Source organism: Eriocheir sinensis, chromosome 46, assembly GCF_024679095.1.
Source record: "Eriocheir sinensis breed Jianghai 21 chromosome 46, ASM2467909v1, whole genome shotgun sequence".
NCBI lineage: Eukaryota > Metazoa > Arthropoda > Malacostraca > Decapoda > Varunidae > Eriocheir > Eriocheir sinensis.
Genome location: NC_066554.1, coordinates 13,398,224 through 13,416,166, shown reverse-complemented (window position 1 = coordinate 13,416,166; position 17,943 = coordinate 13,398,224). Strand labels below are relative to the sequence as shown.

Sequence of the window (17,943 nt, the reverse complement as noted above, 5' to 3'; positions counted from 1 at the left end):
CTACAAATGTACTGTGAAATCTAAGGAATACTACTCCTTATCTGTTTTTATTTATATACCCCCAGTTATTGCAAAAAACTGATTTGTGTAACTGATCGTGAAATCTTTGGTGAAATTGAAATTGATGAAAATATGGGAAACTTGTGGAAGTCCTGAATATTTCTGTATCGTGTGGTTCAATGCGGAGTGGTGTACAACACAAACACTGCCAAAAGTCCTGTGACTCCTGCTGAAGATCTTAAATGACGCTAAAGGAAAACCTAGAGTTAGGGTATCATGATAGATGCCATGTGTCCCGGCTGATGGTCCTTTCTCTTCTCTTTTGCAGTTGAAAGTTGCAAAAGAAACGCGTGCCCTCTATGCAACTGCACGTTGGACTCTGTGTGGGCGCTGAAGGACCATCTAGCCAGGAGACATGATATGAAAGTGCACAAGTGCGTCTTTTGTGGGGCCAAGTTCCGGGAAGTAGAACAAATGGCTGTACATATGAGCAAGAGACATGGGGAAAAATTGGCTGCTGGGGAAGCTAGGGGACTGCCTGGGGCAGTAGGGCCACCTTAAAAGAAAGCTCTATTGCTTCCCATTTTAGTCACATTGTGACTTCGTAGAAGTACTCAAGCAAGTTCAGATTTTGTGCAGAATTGCTACTGCTGCTGTTGTCTTCTGTGAAGGCCATCTCATTTATGCATTCCAGTAGAAGTAAACAAGCATAACATAATCAAGTGGTGCTGATATAACCTCCAAGAGTCACAAGTGATGTGAATTTTACTTCAGTGCGAACATCGAGTGACGAAGGCTTCTTTCTCCTTTCAGGTCTGAGCAACAAACCTGCTTGCTACATCTGTGGGAAGATTATATCTAATTTGCAAAACCTTTATAAACACATCCGGACAATTCACCAACGTCAGGTGTCTCGCTGTGATTACTGTGGCTCAGTTTTTCGAAATGCTGAATCAGCAAGAAAGCATGTTTTAAAAATGCACAGAAAAGATCTTGGTCTTGGTCTTGGGCTCTCAATGTTGGAGCCTATAGAGAGTGGCAGTAGGTCTAATACTGTGTGTTCTGCTGCTTCTCCCTGTACCACCACTATCATCACCAACTGTACTACCACCAACACCACCACCACAACCACTACCAACACTACTTCACCTGTTATTGGAAGTCTACAACCGCATTCCATCAAGACTGAGGACCTTACTTAGTAGGCTCTACCTTAAAAAAATTGCTTGGTATCTTCATGCTTGTGCTTAGTGAACTCGTCTAAAAATTTAGTTCCAGACACTTGTTACCATTTGTATGTTTTTAGAACAATAATGTACATAGAAGTTTATATGAATGTTGACTATTGTGATGTCTTATCTTGAATGTCATACTATGACAGTATAGGAAAAGATCACATACTACTAATACCAGAAGATTAATGGATCTGACCAGAATAGCAGTTAGCAAGCTTACTCTCCTGTTAGCTGCCAGTGTGATATGTTTGTAGTATGATGATTAGACCCATTAAAGGTGAGAAGAACCACTTTGGTATAATTTTTCCTTCGTATAGTAGCCTTGTGCATCCGTGCATGCGATACTGATAAGAAAGCAATTGGAATGAAACAATACATTAAATCAGGATGACTCACTTTGCAAATCTGGAATTATTTTCTTGTAGTTTGCTTGCCTTTTTTTTTTTTTTTCAAGTTGATGATATTTAGTTGAGCGTGATTTACTGAGTCTTAAGTAGTCTTTTTAAGTGTTGGTTTTAATTACTTTCAGGTGGTCATCCTGTATTTAATGAATTGTTGTGCGGTGACGGTGGGTACGGGGGGAAGAAGGCAGTGCCCACGCCTTGTCCCGTGTGCGCCAAAGTTCTCTCCAACGCATACAATATGCGTGTTCACCTGGAGACTCACCAGAACATCACATACAAGTGTATCATCTGTGGCATCATTACACGTACACGTGACACCATGAGAAAGCATCTCTCCAATGTACACAAGCTCCGTAATGTGGAACTGAAGAATTCTTTCAAGAGGATTACAGGCAAGCAACAGTCGAGCACTGGTACTGCTGATACCACAACTCCCACCTCAACCACAACTTGTGCAGCAACTACACCCACAAAATCCAACTCTGCCAAGTTAGCATCTCCTTCCTCTGATGTGAAATGCACAGGAACTGCCAGCCCACTATCTGAGGCAGATTCAGTCCAAACATCCTTCCCATCAACAGATTCCTTTGGAGCTCTCAATTTGGCCAAAGGCAATAATCTTGCTTCCATAGTGAGCAAATTGAGTCAGAAACCATGAATATAAATTGGAGAGGTAGCAAGCGGAAAATCGAATCGTGTAGTGTTGACCGTTCTACGCAAATAATCCAAAGATTTATCTAATGTTTATAACTTTTTTCGTCAACTGAACACCCAAACTAGTCTTATCATGATCAGTCATTTTATTGGGAAATTGTTTTGTGGCAACTATGCAGATATATAAGGTAATGTGGAGGTCAAATGAATGGGTTACATATCAAAAGGTGCCCCAGTCACTATTTAGTTTGTTGAAAACCAAGCTTAACCAAAGGAAAGGTTAATGTTATGTTATGCATTAACTTAAATGGCCAGTTTTTTATGTGATATAACCTTCTGAAACTGTTACCACGCTTTGTTATTTTAGTCATTTATTTTTCGAGTTTATGATGAATGCGAGTTAAATTGATTAAGCGTAGTGCTCTGTATATCACATCACTCATGAAAAGGTGCTATTGGTTTCCTAGTTTTGTAGATTGTAGTTAATTAAGTTTTACTTTTAAGTGTTGTGATTTTTTTTTTTTTTTTTTAATATTTATATTTCATGATGCCTTATACTGCTGCAGTAAGCCTTCTATATGCTTCACATGTTCCATAGTCCCATCAGTTGTTAAAGTAGAGTGTGCTTGTTCATGGATATGAATAACTTTTTATTGGGACTGTAAAGATAAATGGCTATAAATAGCCCTTTTATATTATACTTTTAACGGCTTTGAAATCTTGAAAACAGATTATGCATTGATGAGTGTTTTTTCTATGCCCTTACATTTGTCTAACTCAGAAAGTGATGCATATCCATTAAAATAATCCAATCAAAATATTGTTATGAACTCGTACAAACAAACAAAATTTTTTGTTTTTGGGTGATGAGGACTGCAAATATATTCCAAATAGTATGTGTTGTATGTTTTGTATAATAACTAGATGCAACACACAAATATAATGACTATATTGTTACAATAGAACTAATAGTACAATGAAAGAAATAAAATGGGTAAACATGATCATTCATCATACATAAAATGTATTGATATATAGCTTGTTTAATGGTTCGTGACAAATATAGAAAAAAAACTGTGCCTTAAAATTTAAGAAGAATTTCATTGCAAGACAAAAGATTGTAAAATATGGCTCACTGTATGCAGGTATTGGCAGATGTGAAGTGTGCCGAGTGTTTTTGTTATAATAAGTTACTAGTCTTAGCTGCCGTCCTCAGGAGGGATGCCCTTTCAAAGCTGAAAAATTCTGGATTTTGATAATGCAATATCATTGCACTTGTGTTGGATGCAATATCCTTCATAAATAGTCATTTTTACCATGCTAGTTTTGAGATTTTTAATAAGGGATTTGGCTACTCAAAAGTTTTATAAAATTCAAACATGAAAGTGTGTGTGTGTGTTTGTGTGTGGGTGGGTGGGTGGGTGCGCGTCTCCATTTGTGTGTGCGTGCGTTGGTGCGTGCTTGCTAGCGTGCCATATGACCAAGTAGTTGCTACCCCTCGTCAATCAGTTTATCTCATTTATACAATTTGTATCTATATTCTGCTCTTCAACACTTCCTCACTGTTTCCTTCCTCTCCTGCCTTCCTACCCATTTCATCCTTCTTTTCTCTAGATGTGTGTGTGTGTGTCTATATATATATATATATATATATATATATATATATATATATATATATATATATATATATATATATATATATATATATATATATATATATATATATATATATATATATATATATATATATATATATATATATATATATATATATATATATATATATATATATATATATATATATATATATATATGCACACACACACACACACACACACACACACACACACACACACACACACACACACACACACACACACACACACACACACACACACACACACACACACACACACACACATACACATACATACACACACACACACACACACACACACACACACACACACACACACACACACACACACACACATACATACATACATACATACATACACACACACACACACACACACACACACACACACACACACACATTCATTCATACACACAAACATACATTCACACATATATATATGCATTAACATGTTCTTTCAGTTGTCTTTATAAGCTTTTGTTACTTGTTATAACTCATATTTCTTAGAATGCATTAATACATATATACATACAAATGAATGCCACAAATGGAATGAATTAGAAGTGGTTAAGGCAAAGGTGTGTGGCAAGTGAAGCAAAAACTTTAAAAATATAAACATGGAAACAGGACCACACAAGTGTAGCTCAGGCCCTGTTTACTACAACTTGGTATATACATACATTTACATTTTTTGTACATAGGATTTTGAAGCTCATAAACCTTGTTATAATTCATGATTGTAAGAATGTTTGCTCTTTAATTTGTCATTAAAAGTTTTAACTAATTAGATATAGTTGGTTAGATCACACACACACACACACACACACACACATATATATATATATATATATATATATATATATATATATATATATATATATATATATATATATATATATATATATATATATATATATATATATATATATATATATATATATATATATATATATATATATATATATATATATATATATATATATATATATATATATATATATATATATATATATATATATATATATATATATTTGATGGTGCCAGTACATATTGCCAAATAACTTATAGCCTTCCTAAAATATCAGTATTTTTCTATAATAGGTCAGTTTTATATGCATGCTACTTTTGCTACAGTGAGAAACCTAAGTGCCTAGGAAAATGCATTTTGATGTGCCTTCACATTGTACGAGTCATTGCACAAAGTGTTCCTTATTATATCTTTATTGAGCTTGTGCCATACACATCCCAGTTATATAATTGTAATATTGCTGTAGCTTACATACATATAAGGTTATTATATAATCAACCACCTTTTTTTCTCTACTGATAATTGAACTGTAACAATTGGTATTTAGGCAGTTATAAAGACAAAGAAAATATTTGTTAAGTTTCTTTTAGTGTTTTTTTCAGGTGTTATACTTGTTCAACTTTAAATAGTAGATCCCAATAGGACCAAGCTATATAGAATATTATGTAGAAATCCATGTATTGAGAAGTATGTGTATAGAGTTATTTACCTAAGTCAGTCTCTCTCTCTCTCTCTCTCTCTCTCTCTCTCTCTCTCTCTTGTTGATACCAAATTTGTTGGCACCAACAAGTTTTGTCATTAGGCAATGTGTTTACAGAAAGAGTACATTTTTACCTTTTTGTTGTAATATATGCTCATATCTTTTTTTGTTTACTTTAGGATTGAATTTAGGTTGTTTACTACCACATGGATACTACTATTGAGGGGCTGAAGTTTATGTCAGAATCAATATCATAGTACTAGGAGAAGGCTTGATAATCTTTAGATTAATAAAGAACAAAACAACTGAACTGCCATGATTCAATTTAAAAGTTTTATAAGTATAGTGTATAATTGTAATAATGCCCTAAAGGGGAAAAAATGTGCAAATGAATAGAATGCAGCAGTGATAAAGTTCCTACTTGTATGTTGTATCAGTCATGCAGAAACCAATGGTTTTGGAAAAATTAAGAGGCTAGATGCTACAATATTATGCCTATCATGGTCTACAATATATCATTGGTAGGAATTTATTGGAGCTAATCTGGAGAAAGGGTTCATGGTGCATTATCTAATGAAACACTGATTGAAATGCCAACAAGTAGTAGGAGACTGTACACAATGCAGTAGTGCTTTAGCACTATGCATCATATTTGATAGTGAATACATTTTTAAGGTCAAAAGAACACCAGTAATAGAAGTTACTGGCTGTAGTTTACTGCATCTGTAAAATAATTATTAAAAGCTGAAAGAAGACTTGAAAAATTTGTGTTCTAATTGTAATGTCAAGACACGATAACTGTAAAACCTTTATACCAGTAAATTTGATAAATTATCTCCTTCTCCAATGTCCTGTCATCTTTTTCCTCCCTTTTCATCCTGCAAGATTATGGCCATGACAGAAAAGTATTTAGCTTTCCCTGTTCCCTCTCATCGTGTTCAAACCTATGCCTGCCAACTCTCAAATGCACAGGCACTATTGATTAATTTCATTGGGGGTTTCCACACAGGGTTCGAAAAAATCATGATTTAAAAAAAATTGATTTATTTGATTTAAATCAGATTTTTTTTTATTGAAATCGATTTATTTATTTATTTATTTATTTATTTATTTATTTATTTATTTATTTTTTTTTTTTTTTTTGCATTAACCCTTGTTTGTTTCCATTGATTATTTGTTTCAGTCCTATGAGGCCATTTTCTTGTATTAAACTTGGCCAATGTTAAATGAAACTATAGTTTAATATACATTACCCAAGATTAGTTTTTCACATATAAATCATAAGTAGGACTAATACTTCAAATTTTTTTATATACTTTTGAATATTTTTTCTTGTAAGAGATGGCAATGATTCACTGGTGACTGACTTGCTTGTGGTTTTCAATGAAAGTCTCATGCTGTTGGCCTTTATTCCTTCGAAACAAACGGGACGTCAGGGCGATTCGTGGGTTGGAAGGCCACTGCCTCTCGGTCTCTACGGGCGAACCACCTCACTTAGTCTCGCCTCCCGCCCCTGATGTCTCCAACAGTTAAACAAGTAGTCTGACCACTACCCTATACATTGATACACGTACATACACACGCACACACTAGTACAACCACTTACACACGTTTGATAGTTTACACATAATTACTCATTCACGCACAATCACAGACACTCATACGCCAGTACATTACATTGCTGCAGGACCAGTTAACCCGAGAACGTTGGCAGACCCTTTTTAGGGCTTTCACGAGTTGTGGCTGTGGTACGGTGGACCCTAAAAAGGGTTCGCCATAAAACACCTAATTCGAGCTAATTGTAGGCGGTGGTGGCATAGCGCAACCCGCCATGAATGCCCGAGGTCATTGTGGTGGGTGAGTGATCTTGAGTTGGGCTTTTTTGTCATAGGTGGTGCTGTAAGGTCATGACATACTGAATTAGCTATCCATACAGTAATCACTTGTCAAATTCTCTATAGTAGACAACAAGCAACTCCCGGCTAGATGCCACGCGTCACAAGACTGTTTATTTTGTAACAAACACCGCCCAAAAAGAATGGAGTTTGAGTAAAAGTAAATATTTTTAACGGCTTTATGGTTATGAGAGGAGTACCCTGATGTACGTTCCATGCTCTTTTCTTAGTCTCAAAATGCAGTGTAATTTTGTCGTTTCTCGGCCACTTCTCGGCTTTCCCATAGCCCAAGCCCACCGGTTAAGGATCAATGCAGGACAAGTAGACGATACTTTTCCTGTACGACTGGTTCACATGTTTTTCCTTCTTCCTTATATATATATATATATATATATATATATATTTATATATATATATATATATATATATATATACAGGTAACTCGATTTACGCGAGTATTGTGTCCTTCAAGAAGTCACGTAAATCAAAAACAATGTAAATCGAACAAAAGGTAGGTTTCTATCGAAAAATAAATATTCACTTCATTCAGTGGAGAGAGAGAGAGAGAATATCCATATCACCGAGATATCCACTCAGGCACTCAGTTGCAGCCTTACTCGTGTGAGGAAGAAATGAGGGACACCATGAGCGACTGGTTAGTATTGGTACCGGTACCGAGCAGTCTGGTACCGGTACCATACCGTATAGCTGGTACCGTTAGTACTGGTACTGGTACCGGTACCTGCCCACCCCTATTGTTGAGTAGCGTGGCAGCGTGGGTACTGTATTGTTCAAGTGGCGCACAGGAAGAACTGAGCTTGGCTGTGTGGCCGCGGCGCCGTGTGAGTCCAGTTGCGTGAGACACCTGGTGGCCACTCCATGAAATATCGTGCATAAGTGAAAAAAACTTGTAAATGAAACATTTATTTGGATTTTGTACTCTCGTTATTTCAAAAACGCATAAACCAAACTCGTGTAAAACGAGTTACCTGTATGTGTGTATATATATATATATATATATATATATATATATATATATATATATATATAAATATATATATATATATATATATATATATATATATATATATATATATATATATATATATAGTAAACCCTCTGGTATCCAGGTTAATAGGGCCACGGGGGCACCCGGATATGGCGTAGGTTAGCTCTATGGACCTGAAAACCCAACTTTCGCCTACCGCATTTAATAAAAATTATAAATAAACATATATTTCTATACATATACACACTACATATGTGTGTGTGCGTGTGTGTGTGTGTGTGTGTGCGCGTGTGTGTGTGTGTGTGTGTGTATATATATATATATATATATATATATAAATATATATATATATATATATATATATATATATATATATATATATATATATATATAGTGCCGCAACTATGCCTGCTGAATAAGCTTCCCATAACCCACTTAGCCTGTGGGGTACCTCTTTGGCCGACTTGATATGGAGTGGCTCTCCCGTTACGCTGGTCGCGGGTTCAATCCCAGGCAGCCGGCGAATATCCTGATCTTGATTAATTTCTTGTGTGTTTCGATACACGCAGAGGACGTCTTGGAAAATAGAAGGAAGAGAAAAAGAAAAACCCGGGGCATGATATATATACAGGTAACTCGATTTACGCGATTATTGTGTTCTTGAAGAGGTCACGTAAATAAAAACTGTAAATCAAACAAGAGGTAGGTTTCAATCGAAAAAATAAATATTCACTTCATTCAGTGGAGAGAGAGAGAGAGAGAGAGAGAGAATATCCATATCACCGAGATATCCACTCAGGCACTCAGTCTCAGCCTCACTCGTGTGAGGAAGAAATGAGGGACTCCATGAGCGACTGGCTAGTATTGGTACCGGTACCGAGCAGTCTGCTACCGGTATCGTACCATATAGCTGGTACCGGTAGCTGCCCACCCCTATTGTTGAGTAGCGTGGCAGCATGGGCACTGTATTGTTGTTCAACTGGCGCGCGGGAAGAACTGAGCTCAGCTGTGTGGCCGCGGCGCCGTGTGATTCCAGTTGCGTGAGACATCTGGGCCACTCCATAAAATACCGCATATAAGTGAAAAAAACGTAAAATTAAACATTTATTTTGATTTTGGACCCCCGTTATATAAAAAACGCTAGTAAACCAAACTTCAATAAATCGAGAGTTACCTGTATATATAGAATGAATGAATGAATAGATATATATATATAGATAGATAGATATAATATATATATATATATATATATATATATATATATATATATATATATATTTATATATATATGTATATATATATATATATATATATATATATATATATATATATATATATATATATATATATATATATATATATATATATATATATATATATATATATATATATATATATATGTATGTATATAAATATGTATGTGTGTGTGTGTAAGTCACAAAGTATGGATGTGTTGAATCACGTATATATATATATATATATATATATATACCACTGTCACCGAGGCTTAAAACTACCACATGCTGTCCTGAAGACCACCCATCAACCTGGACTCTACAGAGAACCCAAGCTTAACCAAGAACGAGAGTGCAAGATGGCGCCATTGTAACACTGCGCCTGCGCCAGAACGGGCTGGGCCGACCATCAGGCCCCACCTGGAAGAAGCCTTGGCCACCATCAAGCCCCACCAGGAAGATGCCTACCGCGCAACAGGCAACGACAAAAAAAACCATATATATATATATATATATATATATATATATATATATATATATATATATATATATATATATATATATATATATATATATATATATATATATATATATATATATATATATATATATATATATATATATATATATATATATATATATATATATATATATAGTGGGGTTCTTCCCAGTGGATCCTGATAGTGGTCCATGCTTCTTCCAGTGGGTCCTGATGGTCGGCCCAGCCTGTTCTGCAGGCGAAGTGTTTGCAGTGGCCATCTTGCACTGGCTCATGCTGCCATCCCGAGCTCATCTTTAATCCTAGAATTTAGAGTCCGGGTTGGATAGGTGGTCTTCTGACTGCATGTGGTTTTAAGCCACCGCAGCGGGAAAAATCCCAGCTTGCGGCACCGGTCGAGATTGAATTGGCCTCCTGAATGCGAGACGCCTTGCTATCTCTCTCTCTCTCTCTCTATATATATATATATATATATATATATATATATATATATATATATATATATATATATATATTATATATATATATATATATATATATATATATATATATATATATATATATATATATATATATATATATATTCAAACCTCACCATATGCGCACATATGGGTGGTCTGAAGGTGCGCAAATGGGGAACTTAATAACCTATAGGGAAAAATACTTATGGGCGGTCACGGCCCAAAACCCCCCTACCAGCAAAACCAATCTCCCGCTTTTTTCTTCCACTGTCCACCTCCTTAACGCTCTCGCGCACCGTAAGTTTCCAATAAGTTTCTGTTCCACTCACCATACATTTCTCAGGCCCGACCGGCCTTTTTTTTTGCCGCCGCTATACTCTACATTCCCGGACGTATTTTACCATCACAGATATGTCGTACCCCAATAAATTTGGTATCAATGGCTTCATAAAGACTTGTACTAGAACATGCGCAAATAAAAATAGAGGAAATATATATATATATATATATATATATATATATATAGCTATATATATATATATATATATGTATAAACACTACAAACTTGTTTCAAGTCTCCGTATAGCGTATTGTAGACAATAAATCCTAAGTACCAACTCTTCCGCACTAGCTATCTCGTAATTTTGTGGGCCAACTTTTCTTGCCGAATATATGTTTCGAATCAGAATTTAGTGAGGATTCTTATGGTATCCTCAAAATCCTCATACGCCTATTAGTTCCCGAGTTACACCAAGAAAACTATTTTTTTCCTCTCCTGTCAGAGTAGGCTAACAACTAAAAATCGGTCCACGCTCCTCATCTACGCTCCTTAGAAAGGTTGCCATATGTTACCATTAAGAAACGTATTCCATCAAATGACCCTCCAAATTTGACGCACTTCCACCAAAAACTTTATTTTTAATCAATTATTTAAACATTTATGACACGTTTCGCTTCATCGTGCGCCAGGACCTTTAACCCTTTGATGGCACAAAACGCGTCATTGTGCGCAAGAGGGTTAAGATCGCACACCAGAGCACAAATGTAATTGGACACGAGTGCACAAATTGAGACTTGGGTTGCCAACATGCCACCCTTTCCTTAAAATATGGAATGCCATTTGTTGTGTATTTGGCTGTCTGAATGGTTAAGCAGATAAAATTCAGTATTTTAAAACTGTAGTGAGTGCATTTTTCGGTGAACCACAAAACAAGACCACAAAATTATGTTTGTCAAGTATTGCCCTGAAATACCTGTAAAATACACGTCATAACATCCCTCCCCTCTTCCTCCTGCCTTCACCAGGAGCGGCTGTCAGTCATGGCAGGCTGGAGAAATTTTAGGGTTGCCACCCTTTCCTTAACCCAGCAGCGTCGGTGGACCCATTTTTGGGCTCCTGTGAATCGGACTGCTGAAACGGTGGACCCCGTATGGGGCTCGGTTCAAAATGCCTAATACGAGCTAATTGTAGGTGGTGGCGGCATAGAGCAACCCACCATGCATGCCCTGGGTCATTGTGGTGGGTGATTGATCTTGAAGTGGTCTGACTTGTCATAGGTGGAGCTGTAAGGTCATGGCAGACTGAATTAGCTATCCATACAGTAATCACTTGTCAAATTCTCTAAAGTAGACAACAAGTGACTCGGCTAGATGCCACGTGTCATGAGACTGTTTATTTTGTAACAAACACCACCCAAAAAGAATGGAGTTTGAGTATAAATAAATATTTTTAACGGCTTTATGGTTATGAGTGGAGTACTCTGATATACGTTCCAAGCTCTTTTCTTAGTCTCAAAATGCAGTGTAATGTTGCCGTTTCTCGGCCATTTCTCAGCTTTCCCATAGCCGAAGCCCATGAGTTAAAATATGGATTTGTTCTGTATTGGAGAATGGGATGTTGTGTTCCTTATTTTTTTTTAGCTCAAGGTGGCAAACCCAAATGAGACTATTCCCATTGTTCTTCTCTTTGAGCACTCTCGGCGAACAAAGGAAACACATGCTCATGTCTTTGACTTGTACTAAAAAACACGCCAGTCCTCGTCAAAAGACCGACTTGATCGGCTAGGCTGACGTCAGCCGATAGAGTTGGTCTATCGGAATCCTCTCCTCTCCTTCATGAACCGTCTCCTGGCAAGGGTCTGTGGTACAAACAGGATGCTCGTATACCAAGTCACCGCTAGTAATCCCAGGCATTTTTTGTTGGATTTTTTCCTCATAAACCAAAACACTTGTAAACTAGGGCATTTGTAAACCAAGGTTTGACTGTATTTATATATATATATATATATATATATATATATATATATATATATATATATATATATATATATATATATATATATATATATATATATATATATATATATATATATATATATATATATATATATATATATATATATATATATATATATATATATATATATATATATATATATATATATATACAGTCATCCCTGCTGTTCATGGGTATTTCGTTCGGACTTCGGCGCGATGCGCGAAACCGCGAACGGGACTATAACCTATGGGAAAATATGCATTTGGGGAAGTCACCTCTGACACGTCATATAAAACATGTTTTTTTCGTTCTTTTTAATGACTGAAATGAGACAAGACCTTGTTAGACAACAATATGTAATCAACACTCACCCTGGGGTCAAAATTTAGTAGCACAGAAGACCCAAAAGTAGCCCAATCTGGCAACACTGCAGTGTGGCGGCGCGTGAATTTTTTTTTTTAGGATAATGTTGCTATGAGAAAATCTCGACCAATAGTCGTCCCTTGAGTGAGCTGCTGGCCAATAGGAAAGCATGACGTCACAGTCTAACCATGACGTCACTCAGAGCAACCTAACATCCATTGCCCTGCCTCCCTCCTCTCTCTCCTTCCCCTCCTCTCTCCCTCCTCCCTCCCTCCTCTCTGCCTTCCTCCTCTCTCTCCCTTCCCCTCCTCTCTGCCTCCTCCCTCCTCTCTGCCTCCCTCCCTCCCTCCTCTCTGCCTCCCTCCCTCCTCTCTCCCTTCCCCCCTCCTCTCTGCCTAACTCCCTCCCTACTCACTGCCTTCCTCCCTCCTCTCTCCCTTCCCCCCTCCTCTCTGCCTCCCTCCCTCCCTCCTCTCTGCCTCCTCCTCTCCTCCCTTCCCCCTCCTCTCTCTGCCTCCCTCCCTCCCCTCCTCTCTGCCTTCCTCCCTCTCTCTCCCTTCCCCCTCCCTCTCTCTGCCTCCTCCCTCCTCCCTCCTCTGCCTTCCTCCTCCTCTCTCCCTTCCCCCCTCCTCTCTGCCTCCTCCCTCCCTCTCTGCCTTCCTTCCTCCTCTCTCCTTCCCCTCCTCTCTGCCTCCCTCCTCCCTCCTTTCTGCCTTCCTCCTCCTCTCTCCCTTCCCCCCTCCTCTCTGCCCTCTCCCTCCCTCCTCTCTGCCTCCCTCCCCTCCCTCCCTCTCTGCATTCCTCCGTCCTCTCTCCCTTCCCCTCCTCTCTGCCTCCCTCCCTCCCTCCACTCTCCCTTCCCCCCTCCTCTCTGCCTTCCTATTTAGCGGCAATGCATCCGCGTATACGCAAAACTGGGGCCGCGTATAAGCAGGGGTCACAATTAGTTGACCATGAATACGCGAACATGGAAACCATGATGGTGAGACCATGAACAGGGGTGATATATATATATATATATATATATATATATATATATATATATATATATATATATATATATATATATATATATATATATATCTATATATATATATATATATATATATATATATATATATATATATATATATATATATATATATATATGAATACAGTCAAACCTTGGTTTACAAATGCCCAAGTTTACAAGTGTTTTGGTTTATGAGGAAAAAATCCAACAAAAAATGCCTGGGATTACTAGCGGTGACGTGGTATACGAGCATCCTGTTCCTTTTTTTTTTTTATTCGTCGCCACCCTCCGGGTGTGGACTCGGGTGGAGGTCATCAGGGTCAAGAGTGTACGTTCCTTTGAGGAGGGACCACAAATTCTTGCCGGGTGACGGCTCATGAAGGGGAGGGGAGGATGCAGATAGACTGACTATCGGCTTATGTCAGCCTAGCCGACCATGTTGGTCTTTCGAAGAGGACTGGCGTGTCTTTTTGTACAAGTCAAAGACGTGAATGTGGGTTCCCTTTGTTCGCTGCAAGACGAGGGGTCTCAAAACAGAAAGCAATGGGAATAGAGTCTCAGGGCTGCCACCTTGATCTAAAAAAATAAGGAACGAAGCATTCCATTTTTCAATACAAAACTAATCCATATTTTAAGGAACGGAGAGCAACCCTAAGATTTCTCTGGCCTGCCATGACTGACAGCCGCTGCCCGCTGCAGGTGAAGGCAAGAGGAAGGGGGAGAGATGTTACAATGCGTATTTTACAAGTATTTCAAGACGACCCTTGACAAACATAATTTTATGGACTGGTTTTGCTGTTCTCAAAAAAATGTGCTCACTACTGTTTTAAAATACTGAATATTATCTGCTTAACCATTCAGACAGGCAAATACGTAACAAGTGGCATTCCGTATTTTAACCCATGTAGCGTTTTGGTATTCTGTAATTTCCTCCCCTCTCCAGCGTCGGTGGATTTTTTTTTCTTCCATAAAACAGCTTAAATCCATGAAAAATCAAGAACTAACGTCTTTTAGCTTACCGTTGCCTAGAAGTTGGTGTTTTGGGAAGTGAAATGGTCTTGTTGATTTCCGTAGACTTTCTTGGATTTGAGGGTGCGTATCTGAGTAAATCGTTTTCTCTCTATGTATATTGTTAGAGAGTAACTCATTTTGAGCTTTTTCATAGTTCAAGTCAATGTACAGTTGCCCACAAGAGTGTTCGCTCACGCAATTACCGTTTATAGAGGGTTCGTAATTGTTGAGTTCATGGTATGTTTTTGGCATTATTACGAACAATATATGATGTTTTTGTTTCGTATTGTCATTGTGAATCTACAAACATTATTTGTGTCTTTTACCTGCACTTGCACTCCTGCACCCCCCAACAACCATCTCCTCACACCCACCCTTTCAGGACCTCACACCTAGCCCACGGCCCATTTTGTACAGAAATTGCCGGTGTAAAATTGCTGTGTGTGACCGTCAGCACCTCAAGTAGTTGTCATCCAACTTCACTCTTACCCCAGTACCACCATCTTGGCACCATCCAACACCAATTTCATTACTACCCACCCCTTATGTGGCCCTCTCCTTACCAGAATTGCCGGCACAAACTTGCCGGTTCTGGACATCAGTATACCCACTATACCTCACCCACAACACCGTCAAACCACTTTGCAACCACCAACCACTTCAATTTCCATATCACGATCTCCAAAACCACCTCCAACATCCACACAAATAAAATAAAAAAAGTGTACCCAGAATAATGGCTACCAGGCTTGCCAGTTATGGCAATAAATGAAATATATTGGGTGGTCAGTATTCCCAAATGATCAGTCTACTACGGCACCACCACAGAAGTCACCCTTGACACTTGTACAGTACGAGTTCGAGTTTCGCGCTTGCTTCGTTCCGAAGGTTTAGCGCTAAACTCGAGGATCACGAAACTCAATGAAAACACTGAAAAAGCGCTTATCTGTAACGCCCCGTTTTTTATTTTTTTATTTTTTTATTTTTATTTTTTAAAATTTTTTTTATATACATGTGGGCTATGGCGCCGGTAGACAATCCATCTGGGCCTGATGGTCGGCCCCGAGCCTGTCATGACCCAGGCAACTGTTTATTGTGGCGCTGTTATAATTGGCTCATGCTGCCCCCCGAAGCTCACTTTTTTTCCTCCATTGCTCCCTTGTTATCTCAAAATACGTACTTCTTGTTTTCCACATGTTGCACGGGACCCCTTTCTTCCATCTCTTCTCTTTGAAAAGGGAGAGATGGAAGAAAAGAAAGAGGTCCCACACAACATGTGGAAGGTGGGAATTGGCAGATTGAGGAGCCTGGGCCTACGATGGGCATAGCCACACATGCATGGGCCCTGTTGAAGGTGCCATTTGGTTGGCGCCGATGCGGGGGCCGCGCATCATCACCATCACCAACATCAGCCGCCTGTCAGCTGCTCGGGCCTGGCACGTGGTCGGGGCTGCTCGCACACATGCGCCTGGCTGCCCGGATCCCACTCACCATGCTTCCCACGGCCAATGGAAAGGTCCAGGTGGTGGGTGGGGACTTTGTGGTGCAGTGGTTAGCACACTCAGCTCACAACCGAGAGCCCATGTTCATTTATTGAGCGGAGTGGAAAAATTTGGGCGGCTTTTCCGATACCCTACGCCCCTGTCCACCCAGCAGTGAATGGGTACCAGGTATTAATCGGGGGTTGTGTCCCGTCTCCTGGGATCTGTTCCCTTCTATAATTCCTTCCCCTTCTGTCTCTCTCCGGCATGTGACCACATGTTGCGCCGACTAAAATGAAACTTTCCCAGGGGGGGGGGTAAGAGCAAGAATTGAAATCAAGGACCACAACAAGGTGTGGGAAAAAAAAAAAACGTTTTAGCAGTCTTTTTCCTTTTCCTTTCAGGTCATATCGCAATATCAGTTTTCAATAAAAATCAAATTTTTTGGGTCTCTTGCAAACTTGAAACTCGCAATCCTGGAGACAGTATTGTATATATATATATATATATATATATATATATATATATATATATATATATATATATATATATATATATATATATATATATATATATATATATATATATATATATATATATATATATATATATATATATATATATATATATATATATATATATATATATATAATGCAAGATATATAATTATAAACACTGCCATGCCAGAACGCAGGCTGGGCCGACCATCAGGCCCCACTGGAAGAAGCCTACCGCAACAGGCAACGACGTAAAAATATATATATACCTCAACCTCGATTTGCCGGACCTCCATTTGCCGGATTGATTTGCGGACAAGAGTCCGGGGTAAAAAAAAAAAAAAGTCCGGGACAAGTCGATTTCAAACTACCGCGCCAGACAAAGTTCGCAAATCGGGCACTAGATGGCAGCGCGGGCGACATACACGTCTAGTACTGGACTGTACACAAGTCTGCCGCACACACGAAAGTGTTGTGCTTACGTGATTGTCGTGGATACACCTCTTCTTCACAACGATGCCACCCAAAAACCCACCAAAGAAAGTAACCAAGCGTACAGCTAAACCTGTGCACCTTTCTGTGTCGCAAAAACTGGAACTTTTACGTAAAATAGATGGAGGAATGAGTGGTGGGTTGTGTTTCCGGACATATAGGGTAAAGTCCGGCAAGGGGTAGACCTCGGACATTTTCCGTTGCCGGACATTTGCCATTCCCGGACAAGCCTTCCCCCCTTTTAGTCCGGCA

At 38.6% G+C, this 17,943-nt stretch overlaps 1 protein-coding gene across 9 annotated transcripts in view; it reads left to right on the top strand.

Moving 5' to 3' along the window:
• The window catches only part of LOC126981151 (broad-complex core protein isoforms 1/2/3/4/5-like), a 200,246-nt gene that overhangs the window by 145,442 nt on the left and 36,861 nt on the right, over positions 1-17,943 (top strand). For 4 of the 9 annotated variants that reach the window (XM_050831867.1, XM_050831866.1, XM_050831865.1 and 1 more), the window contains one exon: positions 1,765-3,899. The exons of 2 other annotated variants lie outside the window; for them this stretch is intronic. In XM_050831867.1, the coding sequence (XP_050687824.1) occupies positions 1,765-2,297 (533 nt within the window). In that variant the 3' untranslated portion in view covers positions 2,298-3,899. Of the gene's footprint in view, positions 1-328; positions 1,526-1,764; positions 3,900-17,943 lie in introns of those variants that run through there. 3 more of the 9 variants (XM_050831873.1, XM_050831869.1, XM_050831872.1) reach the window with 3 other exon arrangements.